General features: G+C 45.4%; 1 protein-coding gene and 1 long non-coding RNA gene across 3 annotated transcripts in view; one reads left to right on the top strand and one right to left on the bottom strand.

The window, feature by feature from the left end:
- TYK2 (tyrosine kinase 2) overlaps positions 1–21,751 on the top strand; it is a 33,861-nt gene that overhangs the window by 5,410 nt on the left and 6,700 nt on the right. For both annotated transcript variants that reach the window (XR_015281398.1, XM_086871225.1), the window contains exons 5-21: positions 509–672; positions 1,533–1,875; positions 3,937–4,122; positions 6,272–6,429; positions 7,448–7,571; positions 7,662–7,854; positions 7,925–8,031; positions 9,214–9,387; positions 10,697–10,784; positions 10,880–11,007; positions 13,437–13,572; positions 16,037–16,188; positions 16,277–16,427; positions 18,575–18,672; positions 18,925–19,117; positions 19,271–19,389; positions 21,006–21,178. Coding sequence is in view for 1 of the 2 variants with exons in the window: in XM_086871225.1 (XP_086727351.1) it covers positions 509–672; positions 1,533–1,875; positions 3,937–4,122; positions 6,272–6,429; positions 7,448–7,571; positions 7,662–7,854; positions 7,925–8,031; positions 9,214–9,387; positions 10,697–10,784; positions 10,880–11,007; positions 13,437–13,572; positions 16,037–16,188; positions 16,277–16,427; positions 18,575–18,672; positions 18,925–19,117; positions 19,271–19,389; positions 21,006–21,178 (2,687 nt within the window). In the remaining variant the exon portion in view is untranslated. The remainder of the gene's footprint in view (positions 1–508; positions 673–1,532; positions 1,876–3,936; positions 4,123–6,271; positions 6,430–7,447; positions 7,572–7,661; positions 7,855–7,924; positions 8,032–9,213; positions 9,388–10,696; positions 10,785–10,879; positions 11,008–13,436; positions 13,573–16,036; positions 16,189–16,276; positions 16,428–18,574; positions 18,673–18,924; positions 19,118–19,270; positions 19,390–21,005; positions 21,179–21,751) is intronic.
- LOC111922540 (uncharacterized) lies at positions 16,410–16,911 on the bottom strand. The gene is made up of 2 exons (XR_015281399.1): positions 16,853–16,911; positions 16,410–16,459 (listed from the first exon to the last, which is right to left on the bottom strand). It is a non-coding gene; the product is annotated as an uncharacterized LOC111922540 (long non-coding RNA).

Genomic DNA, 21,751 nt, shown 5'->3' with positions numbered 1-21,751 from the left:
TTTCTCTCAGGATCCGGTGGGATTATCCAGGATCCAATGGGATTTTCCAGGATCCAATGGGATTTTCCAGGATCCAATGGGATTATCCAGGATCCAATGGGATTTTCCAGGATCCAATGGGATTATCCAGGATCCAATGGGATTTTCCAGGATCCAATGGGATTATCCAGGATCCAATGGGATTATCCAGGATCCAATGGGATTTTCCAGGATCCAATGGGATTATCCAGGATCCAATGGGATTATCCAGGATCCAATGAGATTTTCCTCAATTCAGTGGGATTTTCCTCAGGATCCAATAGGATTTTCCTCAGGATCCAATGGGATTTTCCTCAGGATCCAGTGGGATTTTCCTCAATCCAATGGGATTTTCCAGGATCCAGTGGGATTTTCCTCAGGATCCAATGGGATTATCCAGGATCCAATGGGATTTTCTATTTCCATCCCCCACCTAATTAATTAATTAACCCCTAATCATCATTCCAACTTGAATTTCCGTTTCCCACAGGGAAAATTCGACTTCATCCACGACGTGGCGTCGCTGCGGGATTTCCGGAGCGAATCCGAACTCCAGGGATTCAAGAACGAGAGTTTGGGAATGGCCGTGCTGCACCTGGCCCAGCTGGCGCTCCGTAGGGGCGTGTCCCTTCCGGAGGTGGCGCGCAAGTACAGGTGACATTCCCGCTTTTCCACAGCCTTTTTCCCGCTTTTTCTCCGTGAAATTCCCGATTTTCCAAAGTGTTTTCCGGTTTTTTCCTCCTGTGAAATTCCCGCTTTTTCACAGCCTTTTTCCCGCTTTTTCTCCGTGAAATTCCCACTTTTCTAGAGGTGTTTTCCGGTTTTTCTTCTGTGAAATTCCTGCTTTTCCAGCAGCCTTTTCTCCATTTTTCCTTGGTTTTTTCCCCATTTTTCTCTCTTTTTTCCCCATTTTTCCCTGTTTTTTTCCCCACTTCCTTCTCCACAAAATTCCCCCTTTTCCATCAGCACTTTCCCCATTTTTTTCCCCATTTTTCCCTCTTTTTTCCCCATTTTTCCCTGTTTTTTTCCCCATTTTTTTCCCCATTTTTTCCCCATTTTCCCCATTTTTTTCCCCATTTTTCCCCATTTTTTCCCCATTTTCCCCTCTTTTTTCCCCATTTTTCCCTCTTTTTTTTCCCCATTTTCCCCATTTTATTCCCCATTTTTCCCCATTTTTTTTCCCCATTTTTTCCCCATTTTTCCCCATTTTTCCCTCTTTTTTTCCCCATTTTTTTCCCCATTTTCCCCTGTTTTTTCCCCATTTTCCCCATTTTTTCCCCATTTTTCCCTCTTTTTTCCCCATTTTTCCCTATTTTTTCCCCATTTTTTTCCCCATTTTCCCCATTTTCTCCCCATTTCCCCATTTTTTCCCCATTTCCCCATTTTTCCCCATTTTCCCCATTTTTTCCCCATTCCCCCATTTTTTTCCCCCTTTTTTCCCCATTTCTCCCCATTCCCCCATTTTTTCCCCATTTTCCTCTTCCCCCCCATCACCATTTCCTTTCCTCCATCAGTTTCACCCAGTGCATCCCGCGTTCCTTCCGCCTCCACATCCGCCAGCACAACTTCCTCACCCGTTTCCGCCTCAAGAGCGTTTTCCGGCGTTTCCTGCGGCGTTTCCAGCGGCACACGGTGGCGGCGGGGAAGCTGACGGAGCGGGACGTGATGTACAAGTACCTGGCCACCCTGGAACAGTTGGCTCCCGCCTTCGGGTGCGAGATATTCCCGGTTTTTGCCTTGGAAACGGCGGCCGAGGCTCAGGCGGAGCGGGAGCGGCGTCCCGGGAACGGGGAGGTCACTCATCAGCTCTTGGTCAGCGGAACCGGAGGGGTCCAGTGGAGGCCGGCGCCGGTGGAGGTCTGGGATAAATCCCGGTTTTTTTTGGGGTTGGGATGGGATGTTTGTGCCAAAAATCCCATTTTCTTGGGATGTTTGTGCTGAAAATCCCATTTTTTTCTTGGGATGTTTGTGCCGAAAATCCCATTTTTTTCTTGGGTTGGGATGTTTGTGCCAAAAATCCCATTTTTTTTGGGATGTTTGTGCCGAAAATCACATTTTTTTCTTGGGTTGGAATCGGATGTTTGTGCCAAAAATCCCATTTTTTTGGGGGTTGAAATGTGCCAAAAATCCCATTTTTTTGGGGGATGTTTGTGCCGAAAATCCCATTTTTTTCTTGGGTTGGGATGTGCCAAAAATCCCGGTTTTTTCTTGGGTTGGGATGGGATGTTTGTGCCGAAAATCCCATTTTTTTCTTGGGATGTTTGTGCCAAAAATCCCATTTTTTTCTTGGGTTGGGATGTGCCAAAAATCCCATTTTTCTCTTGGGATGTTTGTGCCGAAAATCCCATTTTTTTCTTTGGTTGGGATGGGATGTTTGTGCCAAAAATCCCATTTTTTTGGGGGTTGAAATGTGCCAAAAATCCCATTTTTTGGGGGGTTGGGATATGCCAAAAATCCCTTTTTTTTCTTGGGTTGGAATCGGATGTTTGTGCCGAAAATCCCATTTTTTTCTTGGGTTGGAATGTGCCAAAAATCCCATTTTTTTCTTGGGTTGGGATGGGATGTTTGTGCCGAAAATCCCATTTTTCTGGGGGTTGGGATATGCCAAAAATCCCATTTTTTTCTTGGGTTGGGATGGGACGTTTCAGCCCCAAATCCTGGATTTTTCCTTGATTTTGGGATGAGTTTGGGATGAGCCATTCCTGCCCCAAATCCTGAATTTTTCCTTGATTTTGGATGAGCCATTCCTGCCCCAAATCCGGAATTTTTCCTTGATTTTGGATGAGATGTTCCTGCCCCAAATCCTGGATTTTTCCTTGGTTTGGGATGAGTTTGGGATGGGCCATTCCTGCCCCAAATCCTGAATTTTTCCTTGATTTTGGATGAGTTTGAGATGAGCCATTCCCACCCCAAATCCTGAATTTTCCCTTGATTTTGGATGAGCCATTCCCACCCCAAATCCTGAATTTTCCCTTGATTTTGGATGAGCCATTCCTGCCCCAAATCCTGAATTTTTCCTTGGTTTGGATGAGCCATTCCTGCCCCAAATCCTGGATTTTTCCTTGATTTTGGGATGAGTTTGGGATGAGCCATTCCCGCCCCAAATCCTGGATTTTTCCGTGATTTTGGATGAGCCATTCCCGCCCCAAATCCTGGATTTTTCCTTGGTTTGGATGAGCCATTCCTGCCCCAAATCCTGGATTTTTCCTTGGTTTGGATGAGCCATTCCTGCCCCAAATCCTGAATTTTTCCTTGGTTTGGGATGAGTTTGGGATGGGCCATTCCTGCCCCAAATCCTGGATTTTCCCTTGATTTTGGATGAGATGTTCCCACCCCAAATCCTGAATTTTCCCTTGATTTTGGATGAGATGTTCCCGCTCCAAATCCTGAATTTTCCCTTGATTTTGGATGAGCCATTCCTGCCCCAAATCCTGGATTTTTCCTTGATTTTGGATGAGCCATTCCCGCCCCAAATCCTGAATTTTTCCTTGGTTTGGGATGAGTTTGGGATGGGCCATTCCTGCCCCAAATCCTGAATTTTTCCTTGGTTTGGATGAGCCGTTCCCACTCCAAATCCTGAATTTTTCCTTGATTTTGGATGAGTCATTCTTGCCCCAAATCCGGGATTTTTCCTTGATTTTGGATGAGCCATTCCTGCCCCAAATCCGGGATTTTCCCTTGATTTTGGATGAGATGTTCCCACCCCAAATCCTGAATTTTCCCTTGATTTTGGGATGCTCCATCCCCACCCCAATCCCATCTTTTCCCGCCATCTCTGCTGGATTCGGGACGCTCCTCCCTTCCTTTCCCATTTTTTCCTCAGTTTACCCAGACCCATTCCCAACATTCCCACCCCAAACCCAGGGTTAAAAAAAAAAACAACAAAAACCCCCAAACCTGGAATTCTCCCCACGGCAGAGCGCGGAAAACTTTTCCCGGCGCGGATATTTCGGGAGGAAATCCAGGAGGAAGGAGGAGGAGGAGGAGGAAGAGGAAGAGCGGAGCGATCCCGGCTGGAGGCGGTTCTGCGATTTCCGGGAAATCACGCACGTGGTGGTGAAGGATTCCAGGGTCAGCATCCATCGGCAGGATAACGAGTGCCTGGTGAGTGGGGAGGGATTCCCGGGGTGGAGATGGGAAAAGTGGGGGGAAAAATGGGGAAAAATGGGGGAAATGGGGGGAATATGAGGGGAAAAATGGGGGGAAAATTGGGGAAATATGAGGGGAAAAATGGGGAAAATTGGGGAAAGAAATGGGGAAAACGTGGGGGAAATATGAGGGGAAAAATGGGGAAAAATGGGGAAAAATGGGGGAAAAAGGGGGGAAATATCAGGGGAAAAATGGGGAAAATTGGGGGAAATATGAGGGGAAATATGAGGGGAAATATGAGGAAAATTGGGGAAAGAAATGGGGAAAACGTGGGGAAAAATGGGGAAAATTGGGGGAAAAATGGGGGAAATATGAGGGGAAAAATGGGGAAAACGTGGGGAAAAAAGGGGAAAAAAGGGGAAAGAAATGGGGGAAAAATGGGGAAAATTGGGGGAAAAATGGGGAAAACGTGGGGAAAAATGGGGGAAATATGAGGGGAAAAATGGGGAAAATTGGGGGAAATATGAGGGGAAATATGAGGGGAAAAATGGGGAAAATTGGGGAAAGAAATGGGGAAAACGTGGGGAAAAATGGGGAAAATTGGGGGAAAAAATGGGGGAAATATGAGGGGAAAAATGGGGAAAACGTGGGGAAAAAAGGGGAAAGAAATGGGGGAAAAATGGGGAAAACGTGGGGAAAAAAGGGGAAAAAAGGGGAAAGAAATGGGGGAAAAATGGGGAAAATTGGGGGAAAAATGGAGGAAACATGAGGGGAAAAAATGGGGAAAATTGGGGGAAAAATGGGGAAATATGAGGGGAAAAAATGGGGAAAGAAATGGGGAAAACGTGGGGAAAAATGGGGAAAACGTGGGGAAAAAAGGGGAAAGAAATGGGGGAAAAATGGGGAAAATTGGGGGAAAATGGGGAAAAATGGGGGAAATTGGGGGAAAAATGGGGGAAAAAGGGGAAAATATGAGGGGAAAAAATGGGGAAAAATTGGGGGAAAAATGGGGAAGGAAATGGGGAAAACGTGGGGGAAAAAATGGGGAAAAATGGGGAAAAGTGGGGGAAAACATGGGGAAAACGTAGGGAAAAATGGGGAAACATGAGGGGAAAAATGGGGAAAAATGGGGGGAAAATAGGGGGAAGAAATGGGGGAAAAATGGGAAAAAAAGGGGGGAAAATGGGGAAAAAAGGGGGGAAAAAATGGGAAAAGCATGGGAAAAAATGGGGAAAAAAAGGGAGAAAAAATGGGAAAGACATGGGGAAAACATGGGGGGAAAATGGGGAAAAAAGGGGGAAAAAATGGGAAAAATGGGGAAAAATGGGGGGAAAACATAGGGGAAAAAGGGGAAAAAAAGGGGGGAAAATGGGAAAAAATGGGGGAAAAAATGGGAAAAAAGTGGGGGGGAAAATGAGGAAAAAATGGGGAAAAAAAGGGGGGAAAAATGGGAAAAAAAGATGGGAAGAAAATGGGGGAAAAAGGGAAAAACTTTGGATGATTCCATTCCTCTGAGTTGTCCGAGTGTTCCCCGAGCGTTTCCGGAATGTTCTCCGGGTGTTCTCCGACTGTTCCCCGAGTGTTTCTGAAATGTTCTCCGGGTGTTTTCCGACTGTTTCCCGAGTGTTTCTGGAGTGTTCTCCGACTGTTCTCCGACTGTTCCCTGAGTGTTTCTGGGGTGTTCCCCAATTGTTCTCTGACTGTTTCTGGAATGTTCTCCGACTGTTCCCCGAGTGTTTCTGGAATGTTCTCCGACTGTTCCCCAAGTGTTTCTGGAATGTTCTCCAATTGTTCCCCGAGTGTTTCTGGGGTGTTCCCCAGTTGTTCTCTGACTGTTTCTGGAATGTTCTCTGACTGTTCCCCGAGTGTTTCTGGAATGTTCTCTGACTGTTCCCCGAGTGTTCCCCGAGTGTTTCTGGGGTGTTCTCTGACTGTTCCCCGAGTGTTTCTGGAATGTTCTCTGAGTGTTTCTGGAATGTTCTCCGACTGTTCCCCGAGTGTTTCTGGAATGTTCTCTGACTGTTCCCCGAGTGTTTCTGGGGTGTTCCCCAATTGTTCTCTGACTGTTTCTGGAACGTTCCCTGAGTGTTCTCTGAGCATTTCTGGAACGTTCCCCGTGCGTTTCCGGAAGGGTTTCTGATCTCCGCCGCGTGTCCCTGCGCAGGAGGCGCTGCTCCCGTGCCGCGGCAGCGCGCTGGCGCTGGTGGCTCTGCTGGACGGTTATTTCCGACTGACGGCCGACTCCAGCCATTACCTGTGCCACGACGTGGCGCCGCCGCGCCTCCTCCTCAGCATCCACAACGGCATCCACGGGCCCATGCAGTGAGTGAGCCCGGGATCATCCCGAAGAATTCCCTGGATGGGGGTTTGTCCCAAAGAATTCCATGGATTGGGGTTTATTCCATATAATTCCATGGATTGGGGTTTGTCCCAGTGAATTCCGTGGTCTGGGGTTTGTCCCAAAGAATTCCGTGGTCTGGGGTTCATTCCAATCCATTCCTCAGGGCTCATCCCAAAGAATTCCGTGGATGGGGGTTTGTCCCAAAGAATTCCGTGGATTGGGGTTCATTCCAATCCATACCTCAGGGCTCATCCCAGAAAATTCCATGGATGGGGGTTTGTCCCAGAGAATTCCATGGATTGGGGTTTGTCCCAGAGAATTTCATGGATTGGGGTTTGTCCCAAAGAATTCCGTGGATTGGGGTTTGTCCCAAAGAATTCCATGGATTGGGGTTTGTCCCAAAGAATTCCCTGGATGGGGTTTGTCCCAGAGAATTCCGTGGATTGGGGTTTGTCCCAAAGAATTCCATGGATTGGGGTTTATTCCATATAATTCCATGGATTGGGGTTTGTCCCAAAGAATTCCATGGATTGGGGTTTGTCCCAGTGAATTCCATGGATTGGGGTTTGTCCCAGTGAATTCCGTGGATGGGGGTTTGTCCCAAGGAATTCCATGGTCTGGGGTTTATTCCATATAATTCCATGGATTGGGGTTTATCCCAAATAATTCCCTGTCCCGAGGCTCATCCCAAATAATTCCTTTTCCCAGGGTTTATCCCAAATAATTCTCTGTCCCGGGGCTCATCAGGAGCTCCTCCCTGTCCTAGGGTTTATCCCAAATAATTCCTTTTCCCAAATAATTCCTTTTCCCAAATAATTCCTTTACCCAGGGTTTATCCCAAATAATTCCCTGGTCTGGGGTTTATCCCAAAGAATTCCCTGGCCTGGGGTTTATCCCAATAATTCCTTGTCCTGGAGCTCCTCCCTGTCCTGGGGTTTATCCCAAATATTTCCCTGTCCCGGGGCTCATCCCAATCCCTCCCTTCCCTCCCTTTCCCAGTGAGGATTTTGTTTTTGCCAAGCTCCGTCGGGAAGAGCCGGAGGAAGGGCTCTACATCCTCCGCTGGAGCGTCCTGGATTTCAACCGGATCATCCTCTCCGTGCTCAAGCGGAGCCACCAGCAGGTGCGGCCGCCATTCCCGGCGCGCGATTCCCGGGATTCGCCGGCTCCCGGAACCACCCCGGGGCTTCAACTCCTACCTCGGCTTTTCCAGGCTCCCGGAACGCCGGGAGCCTTCAAGTACCGGCAGTTCCGGATCCAGAGGAAAGGAGATTCCTTCGTGCTGGAGGGTTGGGATCGGGAATTCCCGAGCCTGCGGGAACTCCTGGATGTTCTCAAGGGTTGCACCCTCAAATCCGGGCAGGAAAACTTCACGGTGAAGAGGTGCTGCCCGCCCAAGCCGGGAGGTAGGAACGGGAATATCCCAAGGGATCGGGAGCGGGAGGATCCCGGAGCTCATTCCCGCTTTTCCTGCAGAGATCTCGGACCTGCTGATTGTGAGGAGGGCGAAGGAGGAGGGGAAGCAGATCCTGAACCTCACCCAGCTCAGCTTCCACCAGATCCGCAAGAACGAGATCGTCCAGGTGCGGCTGATTCCCGGGATTTTCACTGCTCCTGATTCCTGGGATTCCCGCTGCTCTGATTCTTTTCACTGCTCCTGATTCCCGGGATTCCCGCTGCTCTGATTCCCGGGATTTTCACTGCTCAGATTCCCGGGATTTTCACTGCTCTGATTCCCGGGATTTTCACTGCTCAGATTCCCGGGATTCCCGCTGCTCTGATTCCTGGGATTCCCGCTGCTCTGATTCCCGGGATTCCTGCTGCTCTGATTCCCGGGATTCATTAAGGAAGCTGGAGGAATCTGTTCTGATTCCCGGGATTTTCACTGCTCTGATTCCCGGGATTCCCGCTGCTCAGATTCCCGGGATTCCCGCTGCTCTGATTCCCGGGATTCCCACTGCTCCTGATTCCCGGGATTCCCGCTGCTCCTGATTCCCGGGATTCCCGCTGCTCCTGATTCCCGGGATTTTCACTGCTCTGATTCCCGGGATTCCCCCTGCTCAGATTCCCGGGATTCATTAAGGAAGCTGGAGGAATCTGTTCTGATTCCCGGGATTTTCACTGCTCAGATTCCCAGGATTTTCACTGCTCTGATTCCTGGGATTCCCGCTGCTCTGATTCCCGGGATTCCCGCTGCTCAGATTCCTGGGATTCATTAAGGAAGCTGGAGGAATCTGCTCAGATTCCCGGGATTTTCGCTGCTCAGATTCCCGGGATTCCCGCTGCTCTGATTCCCGGGATTCCCACTGCTCTGATTCCCGGGATTCCCGCTGCTCCTGATTCCCGGGATTTTCACTGCTCTGATTCCCGGGATTCCCGCTGCTCTGATTCCCGGGATTCCCGCTGCTCAGATTTCCGGGATTTTCACTGCTCTGATTCCCGGGATTCATTAAGGAAGCTGGAGGAATCTGCTCAGATTCCCGGGATTCCCGCTGCTCAGATTCCCGGGATTCCCGCTGCTCCTGATTCCCGGGATTCCCGCTGCTCAGATTCCTGGGATTCATTAAGGAAGCTGGAGGAATCTGCTCTGATTCCCGGGATTTTCACTGCTCAGATTCCCGGGATTCATTAAGAGAGTTGGAGGGATCCACTCTGCTTTCCCGGCATTTTCCCTCCTCCTTCCCGGCATCCATCCTTGGAGGAATCCGGGTGAGAATTCCCACCTTCCCGCATCCAACGGCCGCCGCTTTTCCCGGTTTTCCCAGCGCTCCCACCTGGGCCAGGGCACCCGGACCAACATCTACGAGGGGATCCTGAGCGTCTGCGGGAATTCCGGGAACGACGAGGAGGATTTTTCCGCGGAGCAGAACAACAACAACGGGCGGGAGATGCGGGTGGTGCTCAAAGTGCTGGATCCCAGCCACAGGGACATCGCCCTGGTGAGCCCCGGGAATGGGATCCCAGGGATCCGGGAGGGGGATCCAGAGGCGGGGTTCGGCTCCGAAAGGGCTGGGATGAGGATCCAGGGGCTGGAATTTGGCTCCAGGAGCTGGAATTTGGCTCCAGGAGGGCTGGGATGAGGATCCAGGGCCTGGAATTTGGCTCCAGGAGGGCTGGGATGAGGCTCCAGGGGCTGGAATTTGGCTCCAGAAGGGCTGGGATGAGGATCCAGGGGCTGGAATTTGGCTCCAGAAGGGCTGGGATGAGGATTTAGGGGTTGGAATTAGGTCCCAGGGGCTGGAATTTGGCTTCAGGGCTTGGAATTTGGCTCCAGAAGGGCTGGAATTCAGCTCCAGGGGCTGGAATTTGGCTCCAGAAGGGCTGGAAGTTGGCTCCAGGGGTTGGAATGAGGCTCTGGGGGCTGGAATTTGGATCCAGGAGGGCTGGAATGGGGCTCTCCGGAGCTGGGAATGCCCTCAGGAATCCCTGGAATGCCTCTGGCCCTGGAATCCCTGGGGAATCCCGGGATTCCCTTGGCCCTGCCCTGGGGAATCCCTGGAATGCTCCTGGCCCTGGAATCCCTGGGGAATTCCTGGGGAATCCCTGGATGCCCTTGGGAATCCCGGGATGCCTCTGACGCTGGAATCCCTGGGGAATCCCTGGAATGCCATCGGGAATCCCGGGATTCCCTTAATGCCCTGGGGAATCCCCAAAATGCCCTGGGGAATCCCGGGATTCCCGGGATACCCTGGGGAATCCCAGGATGCCCTGGGGAATCCCCAAAATGCCCTGGGGAATCCCGGGATTCCCCTGGCCCTGGAATCCCCTCTGGAATCCCGGGATACCCTGGGGAATTCTGGGATGCCCTGGGGAATCCCGGGATGCCCTTGGCACTGGGATACCCTGGGGAATTCCGGTATGCCCTGGGGAATCCCGTTGGCACTGGGATACCCTGGGGAATCCCGGGATTCCCCTGGCCCTGGAATCCCTCTGGAATCCCGGGATACCCTCGGGAATCCTGGGATGCCCTGGGGAATCCTGGGATTCCCCTGGCCCTGGAATCCCTCTGGAATCCCGGGATACCCTGGGGAATCCTGGGATGCCCTGGGGAATCCCGGGATGCCCTTGGCACTGGGATACCCTGGGGAATTCCGGGATTCCCCTGGCCCTGGAATCCCCTCAGGAATCCTGGGATACCCTGGGGAATCCCAGGATGCCCTTGGCACTGGAATCCCTGGGGAATCCCGGGATGCCCCTGGCCCTGGAATCCCTGGGGAATCCCGGGATGCCATTCCCGCTGTCCCGCAGGCGTTCTTCGAGAGCGCCAGCCTGATGTCCCAGGTGTCCCACGTCCACCTGGCCTTCGTGCACGGCGTCTGCGTCCGCGGCTCCGAGAGTGAGTCCCCCACCACATCCCCCCCTTCCTTTTCCCTCCCCAAAAAACAAACCAACAATTCCCGGGGGATTATCCCGGTTTTCCCAACCCCTCAGACATCATGGTGGAGGAGTTTGTGGAGCACGGGCCGCTGGACGTGCTGCTCCGCAAGGAGAAGGGCAGGATCTCCGTGGGCTGGAAAATCACCGTGGCCAAACAGCTGGGGAGCGCCTTGAGCTACCTGGTAATTCCAGCTGGGAACATTCCCGGCGGTTTCTTCCGGGGATAAACGGAGATTTCGGGATCTTTCCCGAATTCCTGGGTTTGTTTTGGAGGTGGGAAAAGCGAGGGATGAGTGATGGGGTTCTGAGCGTGAGGTTGGAAAATCTCCTTTATTCCCTTTTTTTTTTTGGAGCAAAATTCCCAGAGAGGGAGGTGAAAATTCCAGCCTGGAATTCCAGCTTTTAATTTTATTTTTCCTTATTTATTTATTTGTTATTAAATTATAAATAATATGTATGTTGCAATATAAATTATAACATTATTATATATTAATATACATATAAATTATGTATATTTATTATATAATAATATAATAATTATATGTATATTTATATGTATATTTATGTGTCTATAAATTTATTATATATATGTATATAAATATATGTATATGAATATATATTTTATTATTATATATAATTATATATGTTATATAATAATGTAACATAATAAGTATATGTATATTTATATGTATATATATGTATATAAATATATTATATATATGTATATAAATATATATCATATTATTATATATATAATTATATATATGTTATATAATAATATAACATCATAAATATATGTATATTTATATGTATATAAATAATATATATGTATGTAAATATATATTATATTATAATATATAATTATATATATGTTATATAATAATATAACATAATAAATATATGTATATTTATGTGTATATTTATATGTGTAAAAATATATATCTATATAAATATATATTACATTATTATATATATAATTATATGTATGTTATATAATAATATAACATAATAAATATATGTGTATTTATATGTATATAAATATGTATTATATATATGTATATAAATATATATTATTATATATATAATTATATATTATTATATATTTATATATATAAATTATTATCTTATTTTATGCCCCTGTGGCATTGTTGGGATTTTTCCCTAATATTTCTTTTTTCCAAGATTTTTTTTTTCCTGCTATTCTCTTATTATTGGGAGATTTATTATTAGAATTTTTATTATTGGGAGATTTGATATTAGATTTATTATTAGAAAATTTATTATTGGGAGATTTATTATTGGGAAATTTATTATTAGAAATTTATTATTGAGAGATTTATTATTGAAAAATTATTAGGGTATTTTTTGTTTGAAATTTATTATTAGGAAATTTATTATTGGGATGTTTATTATTAGATATTTATTATTAGGAAATTTATTCTTGGGATGTTTATTATTAGAAAATTTATTATTAGAAAATTTATTATTGGGATGTTTATTATCAGAAAATTTATTATTAGGAAATTTATTATTGGGATGTTTAGGGTTAGAAATTTATTATTAGGAAATTTATTCTTGGGATGTTTATTATTAGAAATTTATTATTAGGAAATTTATTCTTGGGATGTTTATTATTAGAAATTTATTATTAGGAAATTTATTCTTGGGATGTTTATTATTAGATATTTATTATTAGGAAATTTATTGGGATGTTTATTATTAGATATTTATTATTAGGAAATTTATTGGGATGTTTATTATTAGATATTTATTATTAGGAAATTTATTATTAAAAGATTTATTATTAAAAAATTTATTATTAGGAAATTTATTATGGGGATATTTATTATTAGATATTTATTATTAGGAAATTTATTATTGGGACGTTTATTATTAGATATTTATTATTAGGAAATTTATTCTTGGGATGTTTATTATCAGAAAATTTATTATTAGGAAATTTATTATTGGGATGTTTAGGGTTAGAAATTTATTATTATGAAATTTATTCTTGGGATGTTTATTATTAAATATTTATTATTAGGAAATTTATTCTTGGGATGTTTATTATTAGATATTTATTATTAGGAAATTTATTATTGGGATGTTTATTATTAGGAAATTTATTATTGAAAGATTTATTATTAGAAATTTATTATTAGGAAATTTATTATTGGGATGTTTATTATTAGAAAATTTATTATTAGGAAATTTATTATTGAAAGATTTATTATTAGAAATTTATTATTAGGAAATTTATTCTTGGGATGTTTATTATTAGATATTTATTATTAGGAAATTTATTATTGGGATATTTATTATTAGATATTTATTCTTGGGATGTTTATTATTAGAAAATTTATTATTAGGAAATTTATTATTGAAAGATTTATTATTAGAAATTTATTATTATGAAATTTATTCTTGGGATGTTTATTATTAGATATTTATTGTTAGGAAATTTATTATTAAAATATTTATTATTAAAAAATTAATTCCCAGAAAACAGTAAAACATTAACAACAAATAAACCACAACTGATTTTTTTTTTTATAATTTTTTTTTTTTTTTGATTTCCCAATAATTTTCCCCTTTTTTCTGCTTTTCCCAGGAGGATAAAAACCTGCTCCATGGGAATGTGTGTGCCAAGAACATCCTGCTGGCCAGGAAAGGGCTGGAGGACGGATCCGTGCCCTTCGTAAAACTCAGCGATCCCGGGGTCAGCTTCACCGTCCTCTCCCGGGAAGGTACGGGACAAAATCCGCTTTATTTTATTTTCCTTTTCCCTAATAATTCCCATGGCATGTGCCAGAGATCTTTTCACAAAGTATCCCAAACTTTGGTATTTTAATAGGGGAATTTTACCTGGTTTGGTTCCCAAAGCTGCTCTCGGGGATGATCCGACCCCAGTGCTGGAAATGCCATATTTTATCCCTTTAAAATCCCAAATTTCCTGTATTTTACACCTTTAACATTCATTTTTTTCCACTTTCCACCTTTAATATCTTTATTTACCAATCCACATTTAGCTGCTGTCAGGGATGATCCAACCCCATTCCAGTGCTGGAAATCCCATATTTTATCCCTTTAAAATCCAAAATTTCCTGTATTTTCCACCTTTAATATCTGTATTTACGAAATCCCATATTTTATCCCTTTAAAATCCCAAATTTCCTGTATTTTACACCTTTAACATTCCATCTTTTTCCACTTCACATCCTGTATTTTCCCCCTTTAATATCTGTATTTACGAAATCCCATATTTTATCCCTTTAATATCCCAAATTTCCTATATTTTACACCTTTAACATTCCATCTTTTTCCACTTCACATCCCATATTTTCCACCTTTAATATCTGTATTACGAAATCCCATCTTTTATCCCTTTAAAATCCAAAATTTCCTATATTTTACACCTTTAACATTCATTTTTTTCCACTTTCCACCTTTAATATCTGTATTTACCAATCCATATTTAGCTGCTCTCAGGGATGATCCAACCCCATTCTAGTACTGGAAATCCCATATTTTATCCCTTTAATATCCCAAATTTCCTATATTTTACACCTTTAATATCTTTATTTACGAAATCCCATATTTTGTCCCTTTAAAATCCCAAATTTCCTGTATTTTACACCTTTAACATTCCATCTTTTTCCACTTCACATCCCTTATTTTCCACCTTTAATATCTGTATTTACGAAATCCCATATTTTATCCCTTTAAAATCCCAAATTTCCTATATTTTCCACCTTTAATATCTGTATTTACGAAATCCCATATTTTATCCCTTTAAAATCCCAAATTTCCTGTATTTTCCACCTTTAATATCTGTATTTACCAATCCATATTTAGCTGCTCTCAGGGATGATCCAACCCCATTCCATTGCTGGAAATCCCATATTTTATCCCTTTAAAATCCCAGATTTCCTATATTTTACACCTTTAACATTCCATCTTTTTCCACTTTCCACCTTTAATATCTGTATTTACGAAATCCCATATTTTATCCCTTTAATATCCCAAATTTCCTGTATTTTACACCTTTAACATTCCATCTTTTTCCACTTCACATCCCCTATTTTCCACCTTTAATATCTGTATTTACCAATCCATATTTAGCTGCTCTCAGGGATTATCCAACCCCATTCCAGTGCTGGAAATCCCATATTTTATCCCTTTAAAATCCCAAATTTCCTGTATTTTCCACCTTTAATATCTGTATTTACGAAATCCCATATTTTATCCCTTTAAAATCCCAAATTTCCTGTATTTTACACCTTTAATATCTGTATTTACCAATCCGTATTTAGCTGCTGTCAGGGATGATCCAACCCCATTCCAGTGCTGGAAATCCCATATTTTATCCCTTTAAAATCCCAAATTTCCTATATTTTACACCTTTAATATCTGTATTTACGAAATCCCATATTTTATCCCTTTAAAATCCCAAATTTCCTATATTTTACACCTTTAACATTCCATCTTTTTCCACTTTCCACCTTTAATATCTGTATTTACCAATCCATATTTAGCTGCTGTCAGGGATGATCCAACCCCATTCCAGTGCTGGAAATCCCATATTTTATCCCTTTAAAATCCCAAATTTCCTATATTTTACACCTTTAATATCTGTATTTACGAAATCCCATATTTTATCCCTTTAAAATCCCAAATTTCCTATATTTTACACCTTTAACATTCCATCATTTTCCACTTCACATCCCCTATTTTCCACCTTTAATATCTGTATTTTCGAAATCCCATATTTTATCTCTTTAAAATCCCAAATTTCCTGTATTTTACACCTTTAATATCTGTATTTACGAAATCCCATATTTTATCCCTTTAATATCCCCAATTTCCTATATTTTACACCTTTAACATTCCATCTTTTTCCACTTCACAACCTGTATTTTCCACCTTTAATATCTTTATTTACCAGTCCACATTTAGCTGCTGTCAGGGATGATCCAACCCCATTCCAGTGCTGGAAATCCCATATTTTATCCCTTTAAAATCCCAAATTTCCTATATTTTACACCTTTAACATTCCATCTTTTTCCACTTCACATCCCCTATTTTCCACCTTTAATATCTGTATTTACCAATCCGTATTCCCTATTTTAATCCTTCACACGAACGCATTACCTCGACTCCCCCAAGCGCATAAATCAATATTAAATTTACATTTAATACCTTTTCTTTCAGAACGTGTGGACAGAATTCCCTGGATCGCTCCGGAATGTATTCGGGATATCGGGAACCTCAGCACGGCCTCGGATAAATGGAGTTTTGGGACAACTCTCCTGGAAATTTGCTTCGATGCCGATGTCCCGCTGAAGGAGCGCACTCCCTCCGAGGTGATCCCCGCTTGTTTTCCTGAGTTTTGGGTTTCCAGAGGTTGGAGTTGGAGTTTTTCCCGTGGTTTTTTTTGGTTTTTTCCTGCAGAAGGAGCGTTTTTATGAGAAGAGGCATCGGCTGCCGGAGCCTTCCTGCCCGGAATTGGCCTCGCTGATCTCCCGGTGCCTCAACTACAGCCCCGGGGAGCGGCCGTCCTTCCGAGCCGTCCTGAGGGAGCTCACCCGGCTCCAGCCGCAGCGTGAGGGCGGGAATGGGATAAATCCCGGGATTCTGTGGGGAAAATGGGGATAAAGGTCCCGGATGAGGGGATGGGGAAAAATCCCGGGATTCTGAGGGGGGAAAAGGGCCTGAGGGAGCTCATCTGGCCCCAGCCGTGTCTTGAGGGCGGGAAGGGGAAAATCCCCGGATACTGTGGGGAAAATGGGGATAAGGGTCCCGAATGAGGGGATGGGATAAATCCCGGGATTCTGTGGGGAAAATGGGGATAAAGGTCCCGGATGAGGGGATGGAGAAAATCCGGGAGCTCACCCGGCTCCAGCCGTGCCTTGAGGGCGGGAATGGGATAAATCCCGGGATTCTGTGGGGAAAATGGGGATAAAGGTCCCGGATGAGGGGATGGGGAAAAATCCCGGGATTCTGAGGGGGAAATATGAGGGAGCTCACCCGGCTCCAGCCGCAGCGTGAGGGTGGGAATGGGATAAATCCCGGGATTCTGTGGGGAAAATGGGGATAAAGGTCCTGGATGAGGGGATGGAGAAAATCCGGGAGCTCACCCGGCTCCAGCCGCAGCGTGAGGGCGGGAATGGGATAAATCCCGGGATTCTGTGGGGAAAATGGGGATAAAGGTCCCAAATGAGGGAATAGGGAAAAATCCCGGGATTCTGAGGGGGAAATATGAGGGAGTTCAGCCGGCTCCAGCCATGCCGTGAGGGCGGGAGAGAGGAAAATGCCGGGATTCTGTGAGGAAAATGTGAGGGGAACTCACCCGGCTCCAGCCGCAGCGTGAGGGCGGGAATGGGATAAATGCCGGGATTCTGTGGGGAAAATGGGGATAAAGGTCCCGGATGAGGGGATGGAGAAAATCCGGGAGCTCACCCGGCTCCAGCCGTGCCGTGAGGGCGGGAATGGGATAAATCCCGGGATTCTGTGGGGAAAATGGGGATAAGGGTCCCGAATGAGGGGATGGGATAAATCCCGGGATTCTGTGGGGAAAATGGGGATAAAATACTTGGATGAGGGAGTGGAGAAAAATCCCGGGATTCTGAGGGGGAATTATGAGGGAGTTCAGCCGGCTCCAGCCGCAGCGTGAGGGCGGGAATGGGAAAGTCCCGGGATTGTGTGAGGGGAAAGGGGCGTGAGGGAGCCCAGCCACAGCGTGAGGGTGGGAATGGGAAAATCGCGGGATTCTGTGGGGAAAATGGGGATGAAGGTCCCAAATGAAGGAATGGAATAAATCCTGGGATTGTGTGAGGGGAATGTGAGAGAGCTCAGCCGGCTCCGGCCGTGCCGTGAGGGCGGGAATGGGATAAATCCCGGCATTCTGTGGGGAAAATGGGGATGAAGGTCCCAGATGAAGGAATGGAATAAATCCTGGGATTGTGTGAGGGAAATGCGAGGGAGCTCAGCCGGCTCCGGCCGTGCCGCGAGGGTCGGGAAAAGAGAAAATCCCGGGATTGTGTGAGGGAAATGTGAGGGAGCTCAGCCGGCTCCAGCGGTGCCGTGAGGGCGGGAATGGGATAAATCCCGGGATTCTGTGGGGAAAATGGGGATGAAGGTCCCAAATGAAGGAATGGAATAAATCCTGGGATTGTGTGAGGGAAATGCGAGGGAGCTCACCCGGCCCCAGCCGTGCCATGAGGGTCGGGAAAAGAGAAAATCCCGGGATTGTGTGAGGGAAATGCGAGTGAGCTCAGCCGGCTCCAGCGGTGCCGTGAGGGCGGGAAAAGAGAAAATCCCGAGATTCTGTGGGGAAAATGGGGATGAAGATCCCGGATGAGGGAATGGGGAAAATCCCGGGAGCTCACCCGGCCCCAGCCGTGCCGTGAGGGGTGGGAAAAGAGAAATTCCCGGGATTCTGTGTGAGAAAGGGGCGTGAGGGAGCTCAGCCGGCTCCGGCCGTGCCGCGAGGGTCGGGAAAAGAGAAAATCCCGAGATTCTGTGGGGAAAATGGGGATGAAGATCCCGGATGAGGGAATGGGGAAAATCCCGGGAGCTCACCCGGCCCCAGCCGTGCCATGAAGGTCGGGAAAAGAGAAATTCCCGGGATTCTGTGGGAGAAAGGGGCGTGAGGGAGCTCAGCCGGCCCCAGCCGTGCCGTGAGGGGTGGGAAAATCCCGGGATTCTGTGGGAAAAAGGGAAGAAAGGAAAACCCAAGGTCCCTCACAGATCTCGTGGACGTCTCGTCGGTGAATCCTGATTTCCCGGTGTCGGATCCCACCGTCTTCCAGAAGCGATACCTGAAGAAAATCCGGGAGCTGGGAGAGGTCAGTGGCGTCCTGAGTTCTGGAATTCCGAGCCTGGGAATCCTCCTTTCCCTGGCTGCGCCCAAAATTCCACCTTTTAATCCTTATTTTCGCATTTCAACCTGTTTTCCCTGCTAATTTTTCCCCCCCTCCAGTTCTGAAATTCCCCCTTCCCTCTGGATTCTCCCAGCACAGGGAAAGCCCAAAATCTTTATTTATTTATTTTTTTTTTTGTCCTCACACCCAAATCCCGAAAATTTCTTGTTTTTCCAGGGTCATTTTGGGAAGGTGAGCCTGTGCTGCTACGACCCCACCAACGACGGCACCGGGGAGATGGTGGCGGTGAAATCCCTAAAATCTGGGAGCAGCCCCCAACTCCAGAGCTCCTGGAAGAAAGAAATCCAAATCCTGAAGAATTTATACCACGAGAACATCGTCAAGTACAAGGGGTGCTGCAGCGAGCAGGGTGAGGGAGAAATCCGGATTTTCCCAGTGGATTCAAAACCACCAAAAAAACAGCAATTCCCAAATTTTTTTGGGGGGCAAGGAATGGGTGTTTTGGCAGGAATTTGGGGGTTTTTGGGGTGGGATTCTCAATATTCATGTTTTTCTGTTCTAGGGGATAAGGTGGTGCAGCTGATCATGGAATATGTCCCGCTGGGAAGCCTCCGGGAATTCCTGCCCAAACACCCCCTGAGCCTCTCCCACCTCCTGCTCTTCGCCCAGCAGATCTGTGAGGTGAGCCAGGATCCCAGCAAAAATGGGATTGTTCCCAAAAAAACGGGGGGAACAAGTCGAAAATGGGGGTTACAGCCCCAAAATGGGGCTGAGTTCCCCCCAAAAAAATGGGGTTGGAGCTTTTGGAAATGGGTGCCCAAAAATGGGGCTGGATTCCCAAAATTGAGGCTGAAATCCCAAAAATGAGGCTGAAATCCAAAAAAAATGGGGCTGAATTCCCAAAAAATGGGGCTGAAATCCCAAAAAAATGGGGTTGGAGCCTTTGGAAATGGGTCTGAATTCCCAAAAAATGAGGCCGAATTCCCAAAAATGGGGTTGGAGCCTTTGGAAATGGGGTTGGATACCCAAAAATGGGGCTGAATTCCCAAAAAATGAGGCTGAAATCCCAAAAATGGGGCTGAATTCCCGAAAATGGGGCTGAAATCCCAAAAAATGGGTCTGAATTCCCAAAAAACGCATCTGAATTCCCAAAAAATGGGGCTGAATTCCCAAAAATGAGGCTGAACTCCCAAAAAATGAGGCTGGATTCCCAAAAAATGGGTCTGAATTCCCAAAAAATGGGGCTGAATTCCCAAAAAATGAGGCTGAATTCCCAAAAAATGGGGTTGGAGCCTTTGGAAATGGGTCTGAATTCCCAAAAATGGGGCTGAAATCCCAAAAAATGGGTCTGAATTCCCAAAAAATGGGTCTGAATTCCCAAAAAACGCATCTGAATTCCCAAAAAATGGGGCTGAATTCCCAAAAATGAGGCTGAACTCCCAAAAAATGAGGCTGGATTCCCAAAAAATGAGGCTGAATTCAAAAAATGGGGCCGAATTCCCAAAAAATCCACCCAAATCCCCAAAAAAACCCACCCAAATCCCCAAAAAACGCCTCCAAAACCCCCCAAAATTCCCTTTTTTTCCCTTTTTTCCCTTTTTTTCCCCGTTTTTTTTCCTTTTTCTCCCTTTTTTCCCGTTTTTTTCCCTTTTTTTCCCCATTTTTTCCCATTTTTTTCCCTTTTTTCCCTGTTTTTCCCCGTTTTTTCCCATTTTCCCCCGTTTTTCCCCATTTTTTCCCTTTTTTTCCCCATTTTTTCCCGTTTTTTTTCTCTTTTTTTCCCTGTTTTTCCCCGTTTTTTCCCATTTTCCCCCGTTTTTCCCCATTTTTTCCCCATTTTTTCCCATTTTTCCCCCATTTCTCCCTTTTTTTCCCTTTTTCTCCCGTTTTTTTCCCTTTTTCCCCGTTTTTTTGCCGTTTTTTCCCCTTTTTTTCCCATTTTTCCCCCATTTCTCCCTTTTTTTTCCCGTTTTTTCCCTTTTTTTTCCCTTTCTTTCCCGTTTTTTCCCATTTTTTCCCTTTTTCTCCCGTTTTTTTCCCTTTTTCCCCGTTTTTTTGCCGTTTTTTCCCCTTTTTTTCCCATTTTTCCCCCATTTCTCCCTTTTTTTTCCCTTTTTTCCCTTTTTTTTCCCTTTCTTTCCCGTTTTTTCCCATTTTTTCCCTTTTTCTCCCCTTTTTTTCCCCATTTTTTTCCCTTTTTTCCCCGTTTTTTTCCCTTTTTTCCCTTTTTTCCCCATTTTTTTCCCTTTCTTTCCCGTTTTTTCCCCTTTTTTCCCCATTTTCCCCCATTTCCCCAGGGCATGGCCTACCTGCATTCCCTGCACTACATCCACCGGGATCTGGCAGCCCGGAACGTTCTCCTGGAGAACGAACACGTGGTGAAAATCGGGGATTTTGGCTTGGCCAAGGCCGTGCCCGAGGGTCACGATTATTACCGGGTACGCGAGGACGGCGACAGCCCCGTCTTCTGGTGAGGGGATCCCCGGGATTTTCCCTCGGGAATTTGGGGAATTTCCAGGCTTTTGGGATGTAAAAAAATTAAAGGATTGGGTTAAAAAAAAAATATCTCGGGGTTTTGGGGGGGTTTGATGAAGTTTTGGGGGGATTTGGGGGGAATTTCGGGGAATTTGGGGGGGTTTCTGGGGTTTTAGGGATGGGATTTGGGGAAGTTTCAGGGAATTTGAGGGAATTTCTGGGGTTTTAGGGTTGGGATTTGGGGGAATTTTGGGGATTTGGGGGGGTTTCTGGGGTTTTAGGGTTGGGATTTGGGGGAATTCCTGGGATTTTGGGGGAAATCCTGGGTTTTTCTGGGAATTTGGGGGAATTTTGGGGATTTGGGGGGGTTTCTGGGGTTTTAGGGTTGGGATTTGGGGGAATTTTGGGGATTTGGGGGGGTTTCTGGGGTTTTAGGGTTGGGATTTGGGGGAATTCCTGGGATTTTGGGGGGATTTCTGGGAATTTGGGGGAATTTCTGGGAATTTGGGGGGGTTTCTGGGGTTTTAGGGTTGGGATTTAGGGGAATTCCTGGGATTTTGGGGAAAAT

Source organism: Cyanistes caeruleus, chromosome 35 (genome assembly GCF_971803275.1).
Source record: "Cyanistes caeruleus chromosome 35, bCyaCae1.hap1.1, whole genome shotgun sequence".
Taxonomy (NCBI): Eukaryota; Metazoa; Chordata; class Aves; order Passeriformes; family Paridae; genus Cyanistes; species Cyanistes caeruleus.
This window is presented reverse-complemented; position numbering and strand designations above follow the sequence as displayed.